The sequence below is a fragment of the Phasianus colchicus genome, chromosome 5 (assembly GCF_987193195.1).
Source record: "Phasianus colchicus chromosome 5, bPhaCol1.hap1.1, whole genome shotgun sequence".
Classification (NCBI taxonomy): Eukaryota; Metazoa; Chordata; class Aves; order Galliformes; family Phasianidae; genus Phasianus; species Phasianus colchicus.
The window spans coordinates 41,951,247-41,973,739 of record NC_143440.1 but is presented as its reverse complement, the minus strand read 5'-3'; the positions used below and the strand labels follow the sequence as shown (position 1 = coordinate 41,973,739).

The 22,493-nt window shown below is 37.7% G+C and overlaps 1 protein-coding gene across 2 annotated transcripts in view; it reads right to left on the bottom strand.

The window, feature by feature from the left end:
- Window positions 1–8,112: 8,112 nt before the first annotated feature.
- The window catches only part of TSHR (thyroid stimulating hormone receptor), a 50,265-nt gene continuing 35,884 nt past the window's right edge, over window positions 8,113–22,493 (bottom strand). For both annotated transcript variants that reach the window (XM_090141472.1, XM_090141471.1), the window contains exons 8-10: window positions 17,609–17,686; window positions 11,722–11,910; window positions 8,113–9,890 (exon numbers count right to left, since the gene is read on the bottom strand). In XM_090141472.1, coding sequence (XP_089997598.1) covers window positions 8,480–9,890; window positions 11,722–11,910; window positions 17,609–17,686 — 1,678 coding nt within the window. In that variant the 3' untranslated portion in view covers window positions 8,113–8,479. The remainder of the gene's footprint in view (window positions 9,891–11,721; window positions 11,911–17,608; window positions 17,687–22,493) is intronic.

The following is a 22,493-nucleotide window of genomic DNA, read 5'->3' as shown; positions in this document are numbered from 1 at the left end:
TCATTATTAACCGTGCTTTTGCAGCTGGCAGGACCAAAGCATTTCAAGGTTATGTTTTGGCAAAATCAAGTACTTACACTGATTGGAAAAATGGTATTTTGATTTCTTAATGGCTTTATTCTTTAACTGCAGAAGTATGAATATAAAAATCTTAGGATGTTAGCATAGCCTTTAACGTATCTCCATTTAACTTCAACTAGGCGTCATACCTTGCAACTTGTCTTAAATCTGTTAAATTCAGAGTTAGTGTTTTGTGTAGGTTTTTTTGTTTGTTTTGTTTTTTTTACTAGGACTTCTGTCTGTTAGAAGTCTGGTTGAAGTCTGTAGGTGTTGCTTACAGTCAGAGCAGGTTATGTCAGTTTTCCCTCAGAATATTTTTTTTCTCAGTAATGAGATTATGCCAAAACCATTCTAATCCTTTCAGGGGTGATGACATCTGGTTATCTGCAGTTTATTTGATTTTTTTTTTTTTTTTTTTTTAATATCTTTATTGTGGCTATATAACAATCAAAAAAGTAGTTTTATGGCAAACTTTTCTACTTACTCTTGTGTGACGTGCCTGTGCAATTAACTCTTTTTACATGGTATAAAATGCCTGTCCTTGCTTGACTTGAAAAAGGATAATCTGGAGGTAATACAGGGAGAATAAATACTGAAAAATACACTTTGCTTTCCAGAGGGTAGCGAGTTGCCTGTTAGTTTCTGGAGTTCAAAATCTCCTTTGTAAAGATAGATACTGGTGTTTTAAAATGCCTTTTAGTAATAATTATTTTTAAAAAATGCAGCTAGGTGCATTTGGTTTACACATTTTTATTCTTAGTTAATTTTTGTACAGAAAGTTACTGAAATTGAACACAGAAGATATCTAGTTCAATAAAGTGTATTTCAGTAACAAGTGAAACAAAGCCTACTGTTACATTGTAGACAGAACCTTTAACCACAAAATTTCTTAAGTGTAGATGCTGATTGTGTCTAGTTAGAGATGGTTTTAGTTTGCTAAAGGTGCTGTACAAAGCAACTGCACTGCAGACAAGTCCTCTAAACACCTGGAAGAGGAGACACATTTGGAATCCAGGAGAGCTGGGGTTCTATTTCTCAAGGTGCAGGAGTCCATGCAGTACTAGGCAGGATTTAAAGCCAAGGTGACATAAGTAAATCCTACCTAGCAGATGTAAGTTGATGATGAAGGAAACGGTTTGGACTAAAGAAAAGGTGATCTTTTCTACTAAACCACCTTGCTTCCTCAGTTTTCCAAAGGCATGTTCCCATTTCTCCTAGGAATCATGCCATGAGGTCTCTGCAGACAGGGCTTTGTGTCTTGCCTGAGCAGCACCTGCCTGAAGATCTTGTACAGAGTTTTCCTTTCAGAGGAGCTGCCTGACTCCTGGTGGTCTGCTCAGATTCTACAGGTAATGTCTTCTGAGAAATTGTTCTAGGGAGCAGAGCATTTTTTACAGTGTTATGTTGCAGTTTTCATCTTGTGGAGCTTCTCGTAGATTTTGCTCTATTTTGGGTTACCCATTAGAAAAGTCAAATTTTGGAGGTTCTTCCTCCCTGGGCTTGCTTTGTTGGAGCTTTTAGCAAGATTAAAAAAAAAAAATAGTTGGTGCTGGGAATAATATTTCTGGCAAACTTCTCTGTGAACATTAAAGCAGCATCTAGTAAATTTTCCTGTTATAAAATTGCTTAATAAGGGTGATGATGAAATGCTAATGCTGAAAACTGTTTGGTTAAAGAAAAAATGTATTCCTGTTGCAGCCAGTTCTGCATACATCAGAAGTTACTTTTGGAGGGGCGCAGAGAGGAAGCAGGGCACTTGTTAATTTCAGATGAAGTTGCTCTAATGTTATACCTTTAAACAGATCTCTAAAGTCTCCCTGAGGTGTCTGTGGGTATGCTGCCATGCAGCTTAGAAAAACTAGGTAATAGATATGTTTAAAATGTAAAGAGGTTCTTCATACAGAGTGCAGGATTTCTTCAGTGGTTGGGGAAGGAGACCTAAAGAGCTTCTGGAAAAAGGAAACACAGAACACAGAATAAAGTAGCCAGACCTCTTATAAAAACTGAGATAGAGTGCAAATCTGTTTAGTTGTACAAAGAGAAGTATATATAAAGAACAAAAAACTTTATCCAGTGCCTTTTAATACGAAAATGCATCAGCCACTGTGTTAGCCACCCCTTCTAATTTTTTGATCAAAATATACATAATTGCTGGATTTCACTGGAAGTCAATAGCTAGCTAAAAAGAATTGATCTGTTGTTTCCACAGTTCCCTCTAGGCAGCAGCAGTAGTCTGTGTATGACTTAGGGAATTCTTTGCAGTCATACTACAAGCAGCACTATGCATGCAGCACAAACACAACCATCAAGCTGCTTGGTATTTCACTGCTATCCTATATGTACCAGCCAGCAACAGGCCATGGAGAGGGCAGACATTTAGACAGCACCTCAGAATTTTGAGTAATAGGTTTTTTGTTTACATAACTGCATTACTGCTTGGGTTTTCAGTTTTGTTTCCACATCAGACAGGGAGTGCATCAGACAGGGAGTCATTTTTCTTCACTATTAGATTTTCAAGGAAAAGCTGCTGTCTTTTCAGCTTTCAGAGAACCAGCATGAGTTTTGCAGTCCAGCCACTTATCAGCTTCAGAGTTTGGAACAGGGATGCCCTTCTTAGCAGTAAAGTTGTTCTTTTTTTAAAAAAAAAAAGTATCAGTGTCTCTGTTTCTATGTATAAACATATATATACACAAGTAAATGTCCCATTGTAGCAATTGGTTACTGAGATCTTTGATATATATAACAAATAAAGTTGATATTCATAGCAGATCTCACTTCTTAGAACAGAAAGAAAAACAGAATCCAAAGGTTCTCCATTAGTCCTCATCACAACTGCATGATGAATATCTGAAATGAGTGTGCTCCTCTTTATCTAACAAATTAAGAAGCTAGATAAGCTTCAGATGAACCACACAAGTGTACAGCAGTAAAGATGTGGATTCAGGTAGCACTTAAAAGGTTTGGCAGTCTACATAATCAGAACAGCATGGAATGCTCCTGCCCAAGAGGCAGAGTAAGTTTGAAGGTGATTTAATCCTGTAGAAGATGGGCTCTTGGAAGGAGCAAGTTTAGGATGGCCCAGGTGAGTTTCAGATTCTCTGCTGTATTTGTTGAAACTTTTTTTTTTTTTTTTTTTAATATGTAATAGATATTATTCTTAGGGTGGAAAATAAGACTGAAAGTTATAAAAACTGAAGTTTTCCACAGGATTAATATCCTGTTTAATCTGAGGGCCTGAGATAGTTTGAACTACTGTAGCAATTCTTATGAATGTGTGTACTTGATGTGTGCAGAATGGGAAAAGGAAGTTAAAATTGATGGGTTTTACTGAAAAAATGCTCTATGTATTGACTTCAGAGAGCCTCCATTTTGTTGTCTTTCACATCACTGTAGTCATGCAAAAGTAAGTTGGGCAAAATAGAAGTAAGTAAACAGGTAAAAAGTATTTCAGTTTTGATGTAGATGCATTATTGGACCAGTATGAATTAGAAGTCTACAGTGATGTCAGAATATCTCGGTGTGCGTCACCGAGACTTCTTAAACGCCTTCTGTTCCAGGGCATGATAATGGCCCTTCACATCTTGTGCCTTAGCCCACAAACCCTACATCAAAGTGCAGTACGGCGTGTGTTTTCAAAATCGCTACCAAGAAAGGAGTGCTCAACAGAGAGGCGTGGTTAGATGTCCAACTAATTTCGGGCCTTACCCCAGTTTTAACTATTAACCAGAAGCCATACGATTACTGAGTGATTTTAAATCAGATACCAGGCATCTGCTAGGGCAAAAAAAATAATACAAACAAACAGAAAATCAACTCAAGAGATTGTACTGCTACTACCAAGCAACCCGGAAGGAAGGATTGGTTAATTTTAAAATGCAACTATAGGTCTGATCAAATCGAGGTCCTCTTTTCAAGATTTTCCAAAGACTGTGCTGTGTGCATTAAGTATATCAATTATCCAGCAAGAAAGAAAATGAAAGTGCATTTCATTTATGTTAATAAGCCAGAATACGGTAGTAGTGCATGGACATTTACTTTTTATTACTTGTATTACTTTCAGATTCCAAGATTCTGCAGCAGATTGTGCTTTACTTTGACTGTATCTGAGTGGGTGGCATCTTGTCTGCTTATTGAGGAAAATGCATCTGTCTTCAGATGGAGAGAAAGAAGAGCAGTACAGGTCAGCTATAGACAGCTTAAATTGCTCAGAGAAAGTTCAACATTTTCACAACTAAGGCCGCAGCTCAGCTTTGCAGCTTTTTTCTTCACCCTGTGGATGAAGAAATTTCCTAGTGCCTGCAAATAGAATCATAGAAGTTTATGCAGAGAAAATAAAAGCATTCTCTGCCACAAACTGGAATTTACATTCTGTTCTTCCATTTGAAATCCTAGACAAGTCCAGAAGACTGTTACTCTTGCCATTACTGTGCAAGGCTTTGAGAGAGGACAGCCAGGCCCTTACAGCAGGTGTTCTTACACCTGAGCTGTGAAGTCAGATCCATTGAAGTGGTGTTGTGAACTGGAATGGTGCTGCTCTCCCCTCAGCTGGACTTTAAATTACAGGAGCACTGTGATCAGGCCTGATGAAGAAAGGTGCAGTCAAAGATGACTTTGCAGTCTGAACTGGGTATCTGCTTGAACACAACAGTAAGTGGCTGTAATGGAGCAGTCTAGAAGTTCGTCTGTGCCAAAATCCTGATTGTGATCTGCTAACAAGGTGTGGTGACAGAAGCATAGAAGATCAGGCAGGCCTGTGTGCTTACCCCAAGTGTACCCATATCCATCATGCAATTGCCAAGCAGAACAATGAGGCCAAGTTCAGGAGAAATATTCTTTACTTTTGTAGGGAAAAAAATGCTTAAAATTTCCAGAAAAGCTCTCTGGGCCTTTTACAATTTCAAACAAAACATTTTATTCCAATATTCTGAGTTATTCCTGCAGTATTCTAGAGGGAAAAAAGAAGTACTTCATACCAGAAATAGTACTTCTTGCTGAGACGTTTAAAATAGCAAGTATTACATCAGGATATAAGCAGAACCAGAATGGCAGAAGGAGCAGAAATGTGAGAAAATATCTATAGGATACAACTATTTACAGGTAAAAATCTGGCAAATAAATTATTTAAAGTCTACTGCCTGGATGTCTCCCATGGCTTTTAAAATATTTTTCATCAGCTTTAACACAATAAAGACTATATAAGACAAAAAATATCTAACTTTGTTCATAAAGGCAATATCACAGAATCCTTTCAATTGACAAAAAATAGATATGCAGAGATGGGAGGTTAGAAAAGTTCAACAATGTATCTTTCAAAAGTAGCAGCAAATGACTGCATTAATTCAAAAGCATTCTGCAATCAGTCCAACACACCACATCTTTCCAATACCCAAGCAATTTCCATGAAATAAACCTTCTGGTTTAGTTTAAGGTAAAAAAAAAAAAAAAAGTTTGAAATAAGTGATCTGTGGTTGTTTAAAAATATTTTTTAAATGAATACGAATTTATTCTTTTCTCTTCTTCTGAAAAAAAAGACCACAATTCAAGCCGGGATTTTTTCCCTGCTGGTATCCTAGCACATATGAAATTTATAGCATGAATATACAGTATGTTCATTGGAACTTACTGTCTTAACTGCTGAAGTGATAAAGGCACTCATCAAAGTATGGATGGGTAACTTTTTCTCCCTGTAATGATTACTCCAGAATCAGAAGTACAATAGAACTTGAAGGCAAGGAGTTGCATCTTATAACTTGCTTCCTATAATCTTGGACAGGGCCATGTGTTCTGAAAACAACAGTTCCAAGGGTGTTCACCCTAGGAGATTAGAAGAATCTGTGCACTAAGGAGCTACATTTGCATTTCTGATTATCACCTGCTGAGTCCAGGCCACAGAGCGGTTTCTGTTTCCAAGTCAACTGAAAGTAAAATGAAAATGGAAGCACGCCCCTCTCCAGAATAGGCAGGTAAATTAATCAGTAATGCAATTTTTTTTTTTTAATGGATTTAACAATGACATAATATTTTTTTATGAGACCATGTCACATTGTTGGTGAATCTAGGAGCTTGTTTCTGCACATGGGAGCAGCTTGTATTTATAATATGGAATCAAATTGTTTTTGAACTGAAGTAGTACATGGCATTCACAATTGTGCAATTACTGGCTGTAGTAGCTCACTTTTGAAAGGACTCTGCCATTGTGTTTGTCTGAATACTACTAACTCTCACTATAGAAGATCCGACTGCTGCCTGTTCAGTTTTATCACTGTTCCCCAAAGACTGTAATTCCATGAAAATAGTACTGATAGTGTAGATATTACAAATGGAACTTTAAAATACCTCCCTGAAGGTGGAGATTCATGGAGTATTCTCTGTTCTCATGATAGGCCTTCCAAATTGATGGGTGAAATGATCAATTGCTATCTTGTACTAGTCCAACAAAGCTAGTCTCTACTTCTGGCTGAGAATGGGTCTGATCCTGCTGGCAGGACCAGGCACTCAGGCCTCATAAAATTTTTAAGGAAGCTGATGCAGAGCAGCTTCTGCCTTGAGTCTTCATGTCTGCAAGAGACATAGAGTGCCATACCACAGTATGTTTGCTTACTGCATGCAGATGAACTGAGCATGGCCAAGCTTCATCTGTGATCTGACCCTTTTTAGCAGCAAGTGTGACAGAAGCATGGCTTAGTGCTTCACTGTAGCAAGAGTCTGCATGATGTTCCTAGTATCTGAGTTTGCATTTCCTTAAGTACGGTGTGGAGTGTATGCACCTAAACTGCAGGAACACAGTGGCCAGCCATAAACTAGCCATGTCCTGGATGTAGCTGAACTGCAAACGATGTGAAGTTCAGATATAAGTCTCCCCACAGAGCACAGAGATGTTCTTTAGATGTGTTGCAGGAACTAGCAGTTGGTCTTCAATTCAGTACCTGAAGGGCTTAAGGGCATAAAGTAGCCTGAAGGCAGGATCCACCCTTTTTTTAAGTGCAGATGCAAGCTCAGCACAGCAAGTGCTAGAAGGAAAGTCATCTAGCCGTGTAAGGGAGAAGTATGTATGGATAGCAGTGATGTTTAGTGTAATACCTAAAGAGTCAATTGGATGGTGCCAGGTTTCTTTTGCCAGTGATGCCCAGTGACAGGACAAGGTCACAGAGAGTTCCATATTTACATGAGAAAAACCTTCATTACTTTGAGGGTGACAGAACACTGAAACAGGTTACCCAGAGAGATTGTGGAGTCTCCTTTGGAGATTTCAAAAACCACCTGAATGATTTCCTTTGCAACCTACTGTAAGGAACCCGCCTTAGTCTTAGTAGGGGGTTGGACCAGATGATCTCCAGAGGCCCTTTCCAACCCCTACAATTCTGTGATGATAAATATGGACAGATGGTTGAGGCTGGAAGGGACCTCTGGGTCTGTCTGCTCCAACCTCTTCTCAAGAAGGGTCAACCAGAGCAGGCTGCCCAGCACCATGTCCAGAAGACTCTTGGAGCTCTCCAAGGAGATTTCACACCTCTATGGGCAGCCTGTGCCAGTGCTCAGCCACACACACAGTGAAGAAGTGCTTCCTGATGTTCAGACCAAACTGGGATTAGGTAAAGAATGAGGTGGTGTAAAAATTTAGTACGATCTTAGGTTTTAGAAAGCAAAAAATATGAAGATCGTTAACTTGACTGGGTAAACTGATCTTCAAAAGAAATTCAGACTAAACCATTTCCTATTTAGGTTCATGAAATAGTGAGAGAAACTGATAGGAAGAGATTTTGTGTAACACACAAGGGCAAGTGCCCATGTTTATCATCAGTTATGGATAGCAGTAAAGTCAATGACATTAGCCTTTAATCGCTGTAAATGTAATATGAAGAGGCTTCTCCTTGCAACTAAACAAAAAACTGATAAATTGCATGTCAGGGTGGTAGAAGCAGAAGTACTCTGTTCCACGTTAGCTTAGGTGGAAGTTTTAGGAATTTGCTTTTAGAAGAAAAAAACAACCATTTGACACATAGCCAATTGGCATTTGAGATCACCAACTAATGCCTTAAAATATAAACTTATCTATAGAACTACATTCTTTTTCAATCATAAAAGTTCCCTGACATTTTATGCCTGGTCTCCTTCGTTATTTTCTTTAGATAAGGGTACATTTCATAGTTGCTGTCTTTTTCTATACGTTAATTTTCCTATACATATATATAACTTTCCCATCCATTTCCAGCAGTATAATTGTAACAGTATCTTGTGACCTGTACTGGTACGAATGTGAGACAAGAAGTTTCAAGTGAAAGAGTTGTCTTTCTGAAGGTGCATCAGCCATCACAACGGTAGGGTAGGGGAAAATAGGGAGAAAACATGCACTTCTCACTCAATCTACTGTGTACAAAACAACGTGTCGACAAAATTGTGACTGTGTGACTTTGAGACATCATAGCTCAGTTTGCTTGCATTCTTCCACAAGAATTTGGTTTTGCATTGTCATAGCAGGAAGGTAATCGTTGACTGGGTCTTGGATGCTTGTAAGAATCTGACCTAACCCTCGGCTGATTCTCTGCCCATAAGAGCCGCTGCTGTTTTTGACTGACATTGTCTGACCTCTGTAGACTTGAGCCTGATGCTCACATATACCAAACTTGCTCAGCAGGATAAACACATCTCTTCGGAAAGCTTTGGTGAAAATAGCGTATAGAAATGGGTTGGCACAAGAATTAAGTGGGTAGAAAAGTACCAGCAAAATCTTGGAATTAGTGACTGTTATCAATGGTTTGTTCATGATAGCAGATAGGGCATGGAAAGAGATAGGAGCCATGCACAGAAAGTCAGTGAAAATCAACACAGCCATCCTCTTGGCAATTTTGGTGTCTTTGTCTCCTGACTTGTACTGAGGGTTTCGCACAGTGACATAGATTTTTATGTAGCAGACACAAATGATAACAAAAGCAATAATGTTACATATTAAAACAAAGACAACATAGGCTTCAGCCACTGGCGTTTCAGTGTCCATAGGTAAGCAGATGCTGACTTTGCTGTAGCTGCTGACTCCAACCAGTGGCAAAAGGGCAAGAAGAAAGCATGAAAGCCAACCTCCCAGCATGATAACCAAAGCATGCCGGAGGCGAATCTTTCGATTGGGACGCATGGCAAAGGTGATGGCATACCAGCGCTCCAGGGTGATCACAGTAAGTGTGTATACAGAAAGCTCACTGGCAAAGACTGTGAAGAAACCTGCTGTGTTGCAACCAGGCCCTGTCTGCCACTCTATAGCATGATTATAATACTCTGATCTGGTGTAGAGGTCCACTGAAGCAATCAGGAGAAGGTATAACCCCATACAGAAATCAGCAAAGGCTAGGTTGCACATAAGAAAGCGTGGTACAGTCAGTTTGTAATGGCTGGTTAGAAGGATGAAAAGGACAAAAACATTACCTACAATGGCCAGCAAGTTCACAAACCATACCACAATCCTCAGAAACTGGTATCCCATTATGTCCTCACAGGGATTAAACTCATCAGGCTCCGGAGTGCATATTACATCCTCACTGCCTCCACAGACAAGATAGTCATAATGACTGTCAAAGGCCTGCATGTCTTCAGTTTGAGGGTTTTTGAGCTCTTGGCCAAACCCAACATTTTCTTCCCCGTGTTCTTCCAAAAATATATAATATTGGGAATTTTCATGGAAATTCCTGAACTTGGTGTTTCTGTCATAAACAGAATCAGTGCGGTCTGTGTATTCTTCTGTATAATCTTTGTAAAATGGTTCTCTGATAGCTCTGAACGATCTTCTATTTCGAAAACTGTGACTGCCAGTCTGGTTACACATCAAGTACTCCAGAATTCTGAAAGAGGACAGAGGGAAATCACCACTGGCATTTACAGTTTGAGGTGAATAAAGGGAGGACTTAAAAAAAAAAAATTACCAAAGGAAAATGTAGCTATAATAATGTAATCAGTTACGTATTTCTTAGCAGAACATAAGGTAAATGAAAAACTTGAGAATTTCTGAGATCAAACAGAAAATTCATTATCAGAATAGCTGCTGTTTCTTAACTTACATCTTTCTTTTCTTTGAGCCTATCAGATACCCCCAGAAGCAAGTTGGTCTGCCATCTTCTATAATCCCCCTTATTTCTCGGAATCCACATTCTTAGTCATTCACAAGCCTCCTTATAACTTTCTAGATAACACACAGTATTGTATTCCTCTTTATTTTTACTCACAAACCAGTTTTTCACAGATCTTTAATAATTATCAATTCTGTTCTGTGCATTTTCTCTATCTTCCTTACAGCTAACTACCAACATAGTATCGCAGAATCACAGAATGGCCAGGGTTGGAAGGGACCTCAAGGATCATGAATCTCCAGCCCCCTGCCACATGCCGGGCCACCAACTTCCCCATTTAATACTAGACCAGGCTGCCCAGGGCCCCATCCAACCTGGCCTTGAACACCCTCCAGGGATGGGGCATCCACCACCTCTCTGGGCAGCCTGTTCCAGTACCTCACCACTCTCTCTGTGAAGAATTTCCCCCTGACATCCAACCTAAATCTTCCCTCCCTCAGCTTAAGACCATTTCCCCTCATCCTGCAGTTATCTACCCTTTCAGAGAATTGATGGCTGAGAATACTGTACATCATGGTGTCATGCATCTGCCTTTGTTACCAAAAATGTATTTTTTACTAGAAAGTTAGCAGTTAGGTAGTTCTTTTTTACCTCTGCTATCCATTGTCAAATAAGCTTTAGCATTTTTCATTTCCAGTTGTTTAGAATTTGAAGTTATTTACAATTTGAGATTGCCTATAATTAAATCTGAGAAATGTTTGTGTCTGCTAACAGACAAGCATGTCTCTGTTTCATTTTATCATTTGATTGTGCTGAGCTCTCTCTGCACATTCTACTTGTCTAGGTTTTGAATCTCTCTCATCCTCTGTTTTGTTTGATTGCTCTCATTTTCCCATTCCATTGTAATTGTGAATAGTAATGGTATATGAGTTTATTCTTGAATAATTCATAAATTTATCATAGCATATTTTAGTATACTATTAATTCAAACTACAAATACTGCATTACTGAAGATTGAGGCTGTCTTCTTAAATCAGAGAACGGCCAGAATAGCAATTCATAGCTCTTAAAACTTATTCAGCTTTAGAGAAAATTATAGTGGATTTGAATTCTGCGTTCTAGAATTGTGCTGCTGACCACAGCACAACGTTCCTCCCCATGTGCATTCCCCCAGCAGATGAACTGCTGTGTTCCACTAGGACATCTATAAAAGCTTTTTTTTTTTTCCTCTTAAAAAGCTCTCAGCACCTGTTCTGATGAAAGGCTAGAAATCCTTACTAAATAGTTATTTCAGAATCATATATTCTCAGATTTTCAGTTAGAAAGTATCTGAAACATGAGGTTGCAAACCTCCCAAAACTTATTTTTGCAGCCATTGATATAGCACTGTTTTTTTTTTCCTTGTGGGTTTAGCAAGAGGAAGAGCTTTGCAAAAGGTCCTACTGATCCTGTGATGTATCAAAAATTACTTCCTTTCTGAGCTTGAAGCTGTATCCCTTTGTTTCAAAGAATGTACTCAAGAACTAGAGAAAATGTTCACAAAAGTGCTGATCATGTACTTTTGTATTAATATTTAAAAATTGTCTTCTGTCTTTTAAAAACTCACCCACTGTTCTTTTTCCAGTTCTTGAAAGCACAGCAGTGACTTGGATAGGACAGATCAGCTCGAATTAGCTGAAGAAATATCTTTACAGCTGGTAATTTCTTTAATGTCCATGTGTTTTGGGCCATTAGTTCTTTAAGGCTTTCCAATCCTTTGACAGGAAGATTAACAATGACTGTTCTGGAGACATCCCTTTGTAAAGGAAGAAACAGACAAAACTGAGAATAGTAAGTGATTGGATCTGAAATGTTTCAAATTCTCACAGCGGTTTATGAGTTTCATAGAATTCTATAGCAGAAATAAAATCCAGGATAGGTGGGGATTTAGGAAGCTGCATAAGTATATTCCACTTCCAAAAAACAAAAGAGATACAGCATATTCTTATGAACTAAATAAACCTTAACTTTATACTATAGAGTAATTAAATCACTTAATCTTCAGATTCTGATGCTTTTACTAATATACAATTATATATATAATTTTATGTACATTAACATAGCCTTCTTTAGGAATACTATGTATAATTTGTAGGTATGTATGTGTTTTAAAGTTCATCTTTAATGTCTCACAGATAAGAGTGGAGATGATAAATACCAGGACTTTAAATTTACAATTTCAGAGACGATGTACAAAAATAAAGTTCTCAAAATTCTTTAACAAAACTGCATTTGCCATTGGAAGAACTATTTTCCTTCAGGCTTCTTTAGACTCATTTTAATATGTTCAAGCAGCTTGTAATCTCTAAAACAATGTCCTTTATAATCTGAAATTAAAATGCTCTATCCCAGTCTATCCTGAAATGCTCACAAAAAATTAATATTTGCTGCTTTTTATTTTCTGGAACTGAGTCTGACTCGGCGGAAATGTTGCACTGTTTATGGATTTCCTTAAGCCAGTTGAATATCATCAGATCCTGCAAGTCTTTGGCACTCATTTATTTGCTTTGTACCAAACTTAATGCTGGAGGTCAAGGTCATTTCTCAGAGTTAGCTCTGTAAAGAAGGAAACCAGTAAAAAAAGTTTCTGTTGTGGGAGCGTTAAGCACTTTCATAATGAAACATCATGCTAATAAATAGTTCTCCTTTTTTCCACTCATTGCTTTCCAAGAGTGCTGTTGTTATCCCTCTAATTCTCACCCACTCTGGCTGGTTTCCTGCATCTAAAAGAAAATAATTACTAATTTTATTCTTTGAAAAAATTGCTTCTAAACCTCTTGTTATTACATTGCCCTATTTTTCCTTTTGACTTGTAAGTGTTAGTAAGATAGAAATTGCTTCCACTGTCTGAAGGAGGGCTTTTTACACCTAATAGCTTCTTTGCTATTATATGTATCTGAATATGTCACAACTAGTTGATTTCAGTGACATCAGCTTCCTTTTTGTTCTTCTAGATCTTTTTCAGTAGGCTGTAAGTGTTTATGCTAAGCCCCTGAGATGGGTCTTACAGCAGTCTGAATGCTGCATCCTGTTATTTTGTCTTTTATAGAGTCGCAGAGTAAGTTGAATCCAGAGGTCATCCAGTTTGACCTCCCTCCTCAAAGCAGCCACTTGGAGCCTATTGTTCAAAGCTTTGTCTTGTTGAGTTCTCAGTACCTCAAGAAATGGATACTCTACAACCTGTATAGTCAGCTTGTTCAGCATTTGACTATCCACACAGTAAAGAAGATTTAGTGAACTAAACTTCTGTATTTCATTTTGTGCTTGCCTCTTGTTCCGTTGCTACCAATGAGAGTCTGGCTGCGTTTTGCCAGCTCCAACCCCATCCAATATGAAATATGATATACACTGGTAAGTGTCTCTTGAGCCTTCCCTTCTTCAGGCTAAATGTTCCCAAATCTCAACCTTTACTTATATGTTGGGTGTTCTAATCCTTCAATTAACTTAGTTGCCTTTACCTGTGTCTTTTTATTTTTCACTATTTTCTCCATTTTATATAGACCTCCTTCTAAGCAAAACATCTTGGTAAAGTAGATCTTGGAGCAGATCTTACCAAGATAAAGCTGGCCTTTTGGCAACCCCCATGGGTCTCCATCAAGTCCTCATGGTGGTGGTAGCTACCTGCAGGAAGGGAACATGGTTAAATGCTGTGTGATGGGAGTTGCTAAGGGTTTTTGGAAGGGAAAAGTGGCACATCACAAATTCTTGGGCACTCTTTGAAGATGTTCTCATATAACCACATGGAAAAAGATGATGCAGTTTGCACAATGAAGTTTTTATTTTTGAAAAGCCTTGACAAAGTCAGGTATCAAGGGCAGTTATGGTAACTAAGAGGTTATATAACAAGAATAGCTCTCGTGGATTAATAAAAAAATAAAAATAGTGAAGAAAAAGCTTGGGAATTTAGCATAAATTGTCATACTGGAGAAAGAATGGAAAATGGTTTCAAAATATACACATCATAGCAGCAGAAGTTCACAGGGCCTAGGCTAGTGCTGGTACTACTGAAATACTCATAAATAATCTGAAAAGCCAATGAGACTGGAAGCAATAAAGTTTCCTTCTGACACAAAATAGTGTAGGGTATTGAAAGCTAAGGATGCCTGAGAAAAGAAGCTGAAGAATCCTGCAATACTAAGTGACTGAGCGGTAGATGTGATTCAATATTGATGCAAAGTGCATTTAGGAAAAGCTATCTTAACAGTAGGTAGATTACAATGATGTTTAATTTACCTAGCACTCTGGGTAGATCTTGAAGTCCTCCCTGCAAATCTCAGCACATTGTTATTCAATAATGTTGAAGGGAAATAGAATGCTTAGCATTTTTAGGAAAGAAGTAGAAAATCTTCACTCCATAAATCTAAGATGACAACATCTTAAACACTATATGCAGTTCTATAAATACTACGTGCAGTTTACAATGGGTAAATAAAGTAGAAAAGTATAGAAAGCTACATCAAGGATGGTCATAGAATTATCAAATATTTTTATAGAAAGTAATAAGGACTTATTTGTTTGCCAGACTATTGTATCTTAGTCTGCATTAACATACATATAGAACACAAATTTTCCAGAATGATGTTTTTATCTTGTTGCGCTGTATGATTAGTTCTGATTCTGGACTACTAAGAAAAATAGTTATGTCAGCCTTATTAATATCTAATTATATAGATAACTAAGACATTATTAAAACACAGCCATGTTTACAGTGCACAGAGTATCCTGCTGCTACTGCAAAGCTATTGCTGGTTCACTTTTAAAAAGAAGAACTCGGATAGATTTGACTAAAAGAGACAGGAAACTGACAAAATGAATGATGAGTAACCAGGACTGGATGGTTTTCACTGAAAAGTTCTGAAGGAACTTAAGGAGGAAAGAGTTGTATTAGGAGAGGAGGTGTGCATCCTCCAACTTAGCCCCATTTAGTCCCAGAACACAAAGGCAGCAAATGAGTCAACAGTTTTGGAACATTGGGAAGCTTGTGCCTGTCGGGCTCTGATGTCTGCACTAGACTTTTTTTAGAAATCTAACAAGAAGAACAATTAATAAAGGTATAGACTAAGATGATGTGCCTGATGGAATCAGCAAGTAAAGGTCTTTGGTAAAGTCTTGGTTTAGAAACAAATCTCTCTGAGCATTGTGATAAAAACCTGCTCTTGTAGTCTCTTGTAGAACTTCCAAAAGGCCTTTTGCAAACCTCCACCAAAGGATGATATGGAAACCAGGCAGCCACATTCCTTGTGGAAGACACCAAGTGTTCAGGGATGTGGTAAAATGCTGGAAAAGTTCACTTCCAGCCCAGATCCAGCATTCATGTTGCCGGGGTTTAGAGCTCATTCAGCTCTTGGAAGTGATTGATTTGCAGTAGCAGATGTACACGCTTTGGAGTGTGCAGTAAACACAAATGCCTTTGTCCATGTTTAAAATTTTTTGTTTTTCCACATGGTTTCTTATAGATCCTATAACGTTTTTCAGCTTATGGGAAATTTGAATGTATAGGAAACCAAATGTTGCATAAGCCATAGGGAAGCTTCAGATGAATACACAAATAAAGCATAGCTTCTGATTTAATAAGCTGAGCGATCTGTATATATGATACAAGTGTTGAATGTTTAACTGCTCAGATTTGATATATTTTTAAAGATTATTATTTTTGGTCTTTATTTTTTAAAATGAAATTCAAAACTAGAGGTAACTGGTGAGTTTTTTCAAGGTTTTTTCACAGTCAGAGACATGCAGCTGTAATATGAAATCAAATGATAATGAAAATTTAAAAGACAAATTAATTGAGAAAATGAGAGTGAATGTATAGTAGCACAATTAAGGAATTTTTATCTAATCATACCCAGTCTTCTTAATATTGTACTACTATAGTAATTATAAAAGCTATTCTAATCTGGGCTATACTACACATTATTTTCATTTAAGCATAGTCTTTACATCTACAAATTCTTACTGTTTGCTTAACAGAATGCAGACTGTTTCCATTGCTTGAAGAACTGTTTTTGCCCAGTGGCATGAATAGAGTGAATCTTCCTAAGGTAGGACTGATTTCCTATAGGGGAAGCAATGCTTTAAAAAATGCCTCTGCTTTCTACAGATAATTAATTGTTCACAAATATCTTATGCAAGAATTAATAATGTTTTGAATTCAGACTGTATATTTTGCAAAATCTAACTATATTGTAAGCCTGATTATATTTTCATTGTGCTCTGCTGAACTTGTATTCTAAGTGTCAGCTCTTGTTGATACATTTTAGTAAACCAGGTCCTCTGAATCCTAGTCAAGAATTCTTTTGAGGGAAGAGCACTGCACTGTCATTATGCTGCTAAAATAGTTTTCCAAAGGGAGCAGTCCATACATCTGGATATACAGCAATGAGAGGAATCAGAATTACTGGCATTTTTTCTCCTCTCTTCTGTGATCCAACTCCCCTCTTTCTTTGCTATTGCAAACTGCAAATTTATAAACAGAAATATACCTAGATTTTTAATATCTTTCTAAACCTACCACCTAACCTGAATATACCACCTACAGCATGCCCAAACTCATGTAATTTATCTAGGATAATTCTTTTTAAGTTAGATATATTCCACTGGCTTTCTTTAAAGTTGAAATGGAAGAAAATTATCCTCTTGGGGTGGACCCAAGGTAATTATTTTAGTTTTTAGGTTGCTGTCGCTGCTGAAGTCCTGATCAGAAAAAAAGAATAGTAAACTATATATCTGTGGAATAGAAGTTCCATTAACCATAGCTTCAAGAATGTATAAAAGAATCACAAGATGATAAGTTCTGCCAGCTTGATAGGGTGACAAGGCAGAAAGAGTCTCATTTGTTGAGATCATTTTGACTATTGTAGGCAATAACATTCATTGCTTCAGGGAATGGAATATTTATCTTTTGGCAATCCTTTTCCACAGAATTATTTTCCGAGAGGAAAGAGTATTTTGAATGGAACTTTCTTCTTGAAGAAGATCCAATGTCCACAGATTCCCATGCCAGCTAATGAAACTAACAACAGCTAGATGCCTGAACCAAAAATGACATAATTATATATTAAAATCCTTCAGATGACTATGAGGCTGGAAGCCAGGTTACATGAGAAAGAAGATAAAGCAGCATGACAAATAAATTTATTCTGACTGAAATTCAATTTTCACCTCTGTTTCCATTTCCTTTACAGGTATGATACAGCAGTCCCTTGTTTTACAGTTGTACTCCCATTTCATGGTCATGAGACAGACTGTAGTATAGAATCTTTCAGAAGAAAAAACTGGAGAAAAACTAATTTTAAGAGCAAATTGATCTCCCATAGAAAAGCTTTTGCTGATCATCTTTTTGTTAACTTGCGATTCCCACCCCTCTGTTCTACTATTGATGACAGTTGAAAAGAAAGTGTAAACAAAATTACGTTATTTTTAAGGCTTTCTTTACATCACTTTCTCCTACTCACAGTAGAGTTGGTCCACTATGCACTCCCAGAAATGCATCTTCATTGATAACTTTCAGGTATTTGTTCTTGTGCAGATAGCTGCAGAAACAGACAAAACACAGGCATTTGGTAACAGTCATCCATAGGTGAAAGATATTCAAGTTTCCTTGTCTAAATAGATTGACAAAAATAAAATGTGAAGGACCACCCCATCCCAGAGTCAAGTTAAAGTTGCATGGTTAAAGGCAGGCAATGCAATGCTATTGAACACTGAAAAAAAAGTAATACAACCCAACTGAAACACTCAATTTTAAGTTCATTTTTGCATTTCTAGGTTACATTAATAGTGACTAATCTAGAATGAATCTTATTCATTTTTAAGATGAATTCCTGTTTACCATCGTCTGAAATGATAATGTGAGAAATGTAAAAATACATAGGCTGCTCCAAAAGTAATGCCTCTTATTCGTTTCCATGGATACTGCAATAGTTACAAAGAGCACAATAATACTGTTTGATAGAGCAAATTCTCAGCTGCAAAACCCTAGTTTTCAACATAGTCACCACCTCTGGCTATTCATTTTCACCAGCAATGAACAAGAGCCTGCATGCCATGCTCATAAAAATCTGTACCAGCAGAGGTGACCCACTATTTCACAGCTGTTTGGATGACTCTTGCAGTCCATCTTACATTGTCCTGAACAGTTGGAAGTCAGAAGACACCAAATCTGGATTATACAGTGGCTGTAGTAGGACAGTATAGCCAAGATCAGAAATATGTTCCATGATCTTCAAACTGGTATGGGGCCTGGTGTTAATGTGTTGCAAGAGAAAGGTTGTATTCTCAGGACTGACTCTGGAAATATGAGCCTTCAGCTTAGTGATGATGTAGTTTTGTCTGGGTTCCTGGAAATCCCGAGGGATCACCCCATTCTTAGCCCAAACAATGGTGCACATCACTTTACTCCCTCAGTGCTGTGTTCTTGATGGGAAATTCACATGTTGCCACTCCATAGACTGCCTTTTTTTTTTTTTTTCCAGCTCATAGTGATGTCATTACATCTCATCTCATTACTAGTAATGATGCAATCCACAAAACCATCACTTTCAACCTTATATTGCTTCAATAGATCCTGACAAACTTGCATACAGTGTTCTTTCTGTTACTGTGTTACTCGTGGGACCTACTTGTAACTAAACTTTGCTATATTAGAACATTACCACCACAGTTTCCAAAGGATTGAAGCCAGCATTCAGCTCTATATACAGTTCTCTTTTCATAATCTGCCAATTTGCATGGATTAGCTGATCAAGACACCCTTCATTGTGTAGCGTGGCAGTGGTGCATCTGGAATATGGCTTGTCTTCCAACTCACTCCTGCCACTACTGAAACATACTGCACACTGCCTTGTTGTGCTCACATCCACTGTTTGTTCTCCATCAATGTTCAGCAAATGCCAATGACTGTCAGTGGGTGCCATTTTTTTGAATGGAGGAACTAAATGACACGCATTTGCTCCATCTGGTTTTTCATGTCAGACTGCCCCCCTTCTGCCATCAGAACAAGGGAGGGAATCTTCAACCTCTACTGCCCTACCACCCGCATCCACCTCCAACGCTGTGGGCCAATATAGTAAAATAGAGCATTACTTTTGGAGCAGCCCTTGTATATGGATTGCAGGTAATTTAGTCAAGTTGCAAACTGCAATTGAGAGGCTACACATCTATTTCTGAGACTTTTGTTCTCAATGGCCCAAGACAGTTTATGGAGTTTTTGTGGAAGAAATTGGGAGAAATAATTGGTTTTGGTAATTCCACACTTGCAGGTCTACAAAGAGAAAACATAAACTCAGTAAACAGTAGAAGCACAGGCATCCTGCTTTTGTGCTGGAGGCACAGTGGATGTAGAGCACTGAACACTTCTACGAAATTTCTGCAAAGAGCAGATATACACAGAACATGGTGAAATGGAAAAACAAGCATTATTTTTATGTTCATCGTGTATTTTATGATGCCAGCTTCTGTATGAGTTGGGTACATTTGACATAGGGTTAGAATAAAAATGTGGTTTGGGAGAAATGTTCAGCTAAAATGTACTCCAGAAAATATCAAAGCACATTAATTTCCTTGATGAGGTTGTACTTCATGCCATCCCCTTGGTTAGCCAGGACTATCAGCAGCCAGACCTTTTAAACATAGACAGGACATGGTGAATTTGCTGAGCAATGAAAAGAGACTGAAGATTAGGTTATGATATCTATATATATATAGATATGTATGTGTTTATATGTACATACACACTGCACACATACACAGGGATGTGGATAGGACTTCACTGTGATGACTCCTTCCCTCAGCAAGCAGTTAATACCTGTGTTATTTCTGCTTGGTTCAGTCAAATTCTATCTCAAAGTTTACAAGTGAAGAAGCTTGCAGACATCAAATCTAGTCATGTTTGTTAGCTTAGTTTCATTGGAAACTGGAGTCCTGTGATGGCAGTGAGAGTCATTTACCAGATATGTTTGTCCCTGAGGAGGAAGGAACAAGTATGCAGCTCTCTTGGCTGAGGGGCACTGTATAAGCAGTGATACCCAACACTTCAAGCATCTTGTTTCTGTGCTGTGCTAAGGCAAGACCTTTGAGAGAAGTTTGAACTAAGACAGCAGTGTAGATGGTAAAATGCGGCAGGACTGAGCTTCAGGGTAGAAATACAATATGACTCATTAAGGAGAAGAACGTAGAGAATTGCTAAGGAAAGTTTTCAGGGGGGAATGAATGATCCCCTTGATGAAAGAAGGCAAAATGATCAATGCTGTAAAGGCCCTGAAGGAACGTGGTGCCTAAGGCAACTGACTCTCCCCTTTATATTCAAAATATGTTTCCTTTTTATCAATTTTCTGTATAATGGAAAAAGTAAAGGCACGAGTAGCAAAACACAGATTAAAACATGAGATGGCAGTCTTGGAGCAACAACAGCCCCAGACCATTATTACAGATAGCTTCGGTTAGCAACAACAGTGGTCACTCAGGATGAACAAGTAAAAGCATCAGGATTCCTTGACATATTGCCAGCAAAGGCTGATGGAGGTCTTGCAGTGCAAGAATGATGAAGAATAATATGACATGATGTGAGGACTATAAAACATTGCTCCTCTTAAAGCCAAGTGAAGGACAGAAACCTTGCATGGACAGCAAACAATCTGCCTTGTGGAGGTCATGTTTAAAAGGACAGATAAAAGCAGAGAAAATTGCCAATTATGCAGTTGATGTCAGGATGTTGGGTACTGTAACATTTATAAACTTTTTAAAGTTAGCTTGTGATGTAGCTAGGAAAGCAAAAAAATATAAAAGAAAGATTGTAACGCCTGCTCTCAGAGGATGTCAATGAAAATGCTATGCCCACTGTGCCAGTTAGCAGAGGAGGTATGTGACCTGTCAAACCTTTCTTAACTCTAACCTCTGTAATAAAAACACCATTTGAAATTAGTCAGCCAACTCAGAGAAGTGCAGAAGGATCACCATTTTACCTCTGTGCTGGGAGAATCTTCTAAATCGAGATAGGTGAACGGGGGGTTAAGCTGTAACAGTAATGAAGTCAGTGCGATTGTTTTTTGTTTTGGAGAAAAAAAAATTAAAAAAAAAAAAACAAACAAGTAAAGCTTTTAATCCCATCCTGGTTGAAGTCACTGGCAATTTTTCCATAACATTTGTTGTATACAAGCTCACACTGATCACCATAGTGAGAAATGAGCAGAAGTAAATGATCTTCAGCTGGGTTATTTAAAATAGAGTCTTAGGGAACCATGCCAGAATAAAATTTCTGGCATGTTATTCACTGGACAATGCCAATGCCTAAAGCCTTGCTTCTTACAGAGAAAAATAGGTTATTCTTTCTCCTCACCTATTGCTGTTTGAAATAAACTTTGTTTCTTTAAATGTATGAAGTATTATAGTATCACCTTACATCTGTAGTTTTTGAGAACTCGAAGTCTGTAAATGACAATTTTTGTTTTGAGCTGTTGCTTCATTTTGCAAATTTCAAGACTTTATCACCAAGTTAATACAAAAACCAAAAACAGAGCAAGAGCTAAGAATAATCCAGTGGTTCTGAAGGACACAAAATCCTGCCTGATCAAATTAAACTGTCTGAATTGATAACTAGATATTATTACACAGCCAGATAAACTATTTGTCCAGTTGTGAAATATTTTCCCCTGACACTTGAATAACACATTCAGTGATAAATCTGAAATTTTATAGTTCACATATGTGATAAAAATCTTCAAATTGATGAATAGAAGTGGTCCAGTGGAAACTCATGGGAAGTTCATAACCATATGTTAACAAGAAGTGGCTGTAGTGTTATTTGCCAGTTTTCACACAGATGTCTCAGGCTCATCAGAACATATAATTTCCTGATGATAATTGATTTCAGTTTAATTTTTTACTCTGATAGGTACTTCTTATAAATGGAAAAAAAAAAAAAAAAAAAAAAAGACTGTGATAAACAGTCATTTGGCAAAGAAATTTAATGTATAGCTAACATAACTCCTTACAAGAGCACCTTTAATCGCACTTTTATGCATGGCTTAATGGTATTGAATGTTATTTAAATGCAGTGCAGAAAAGGAAAGCACAATAGTGGTACACGTCAAATAGTGATACGTGTCAAAACAAAGGTTGAAAGACTGAGAATATCTGTCCTCAGTGGGGACACTAGAATAATAATCAATTTGGAGAGTTAATGGAAGGCAATCAGAAAAACATTAACATCACAGTGCAAAGTGTGCAGAAAGCATAGAGTAGGATAAGGTGATGGTTTAATTGTGCTATAAATGAAATGACAAATATTTGAATATTCAGTCATTATCAACACATACTTCATAAAGCAACAAGTTAGATAGT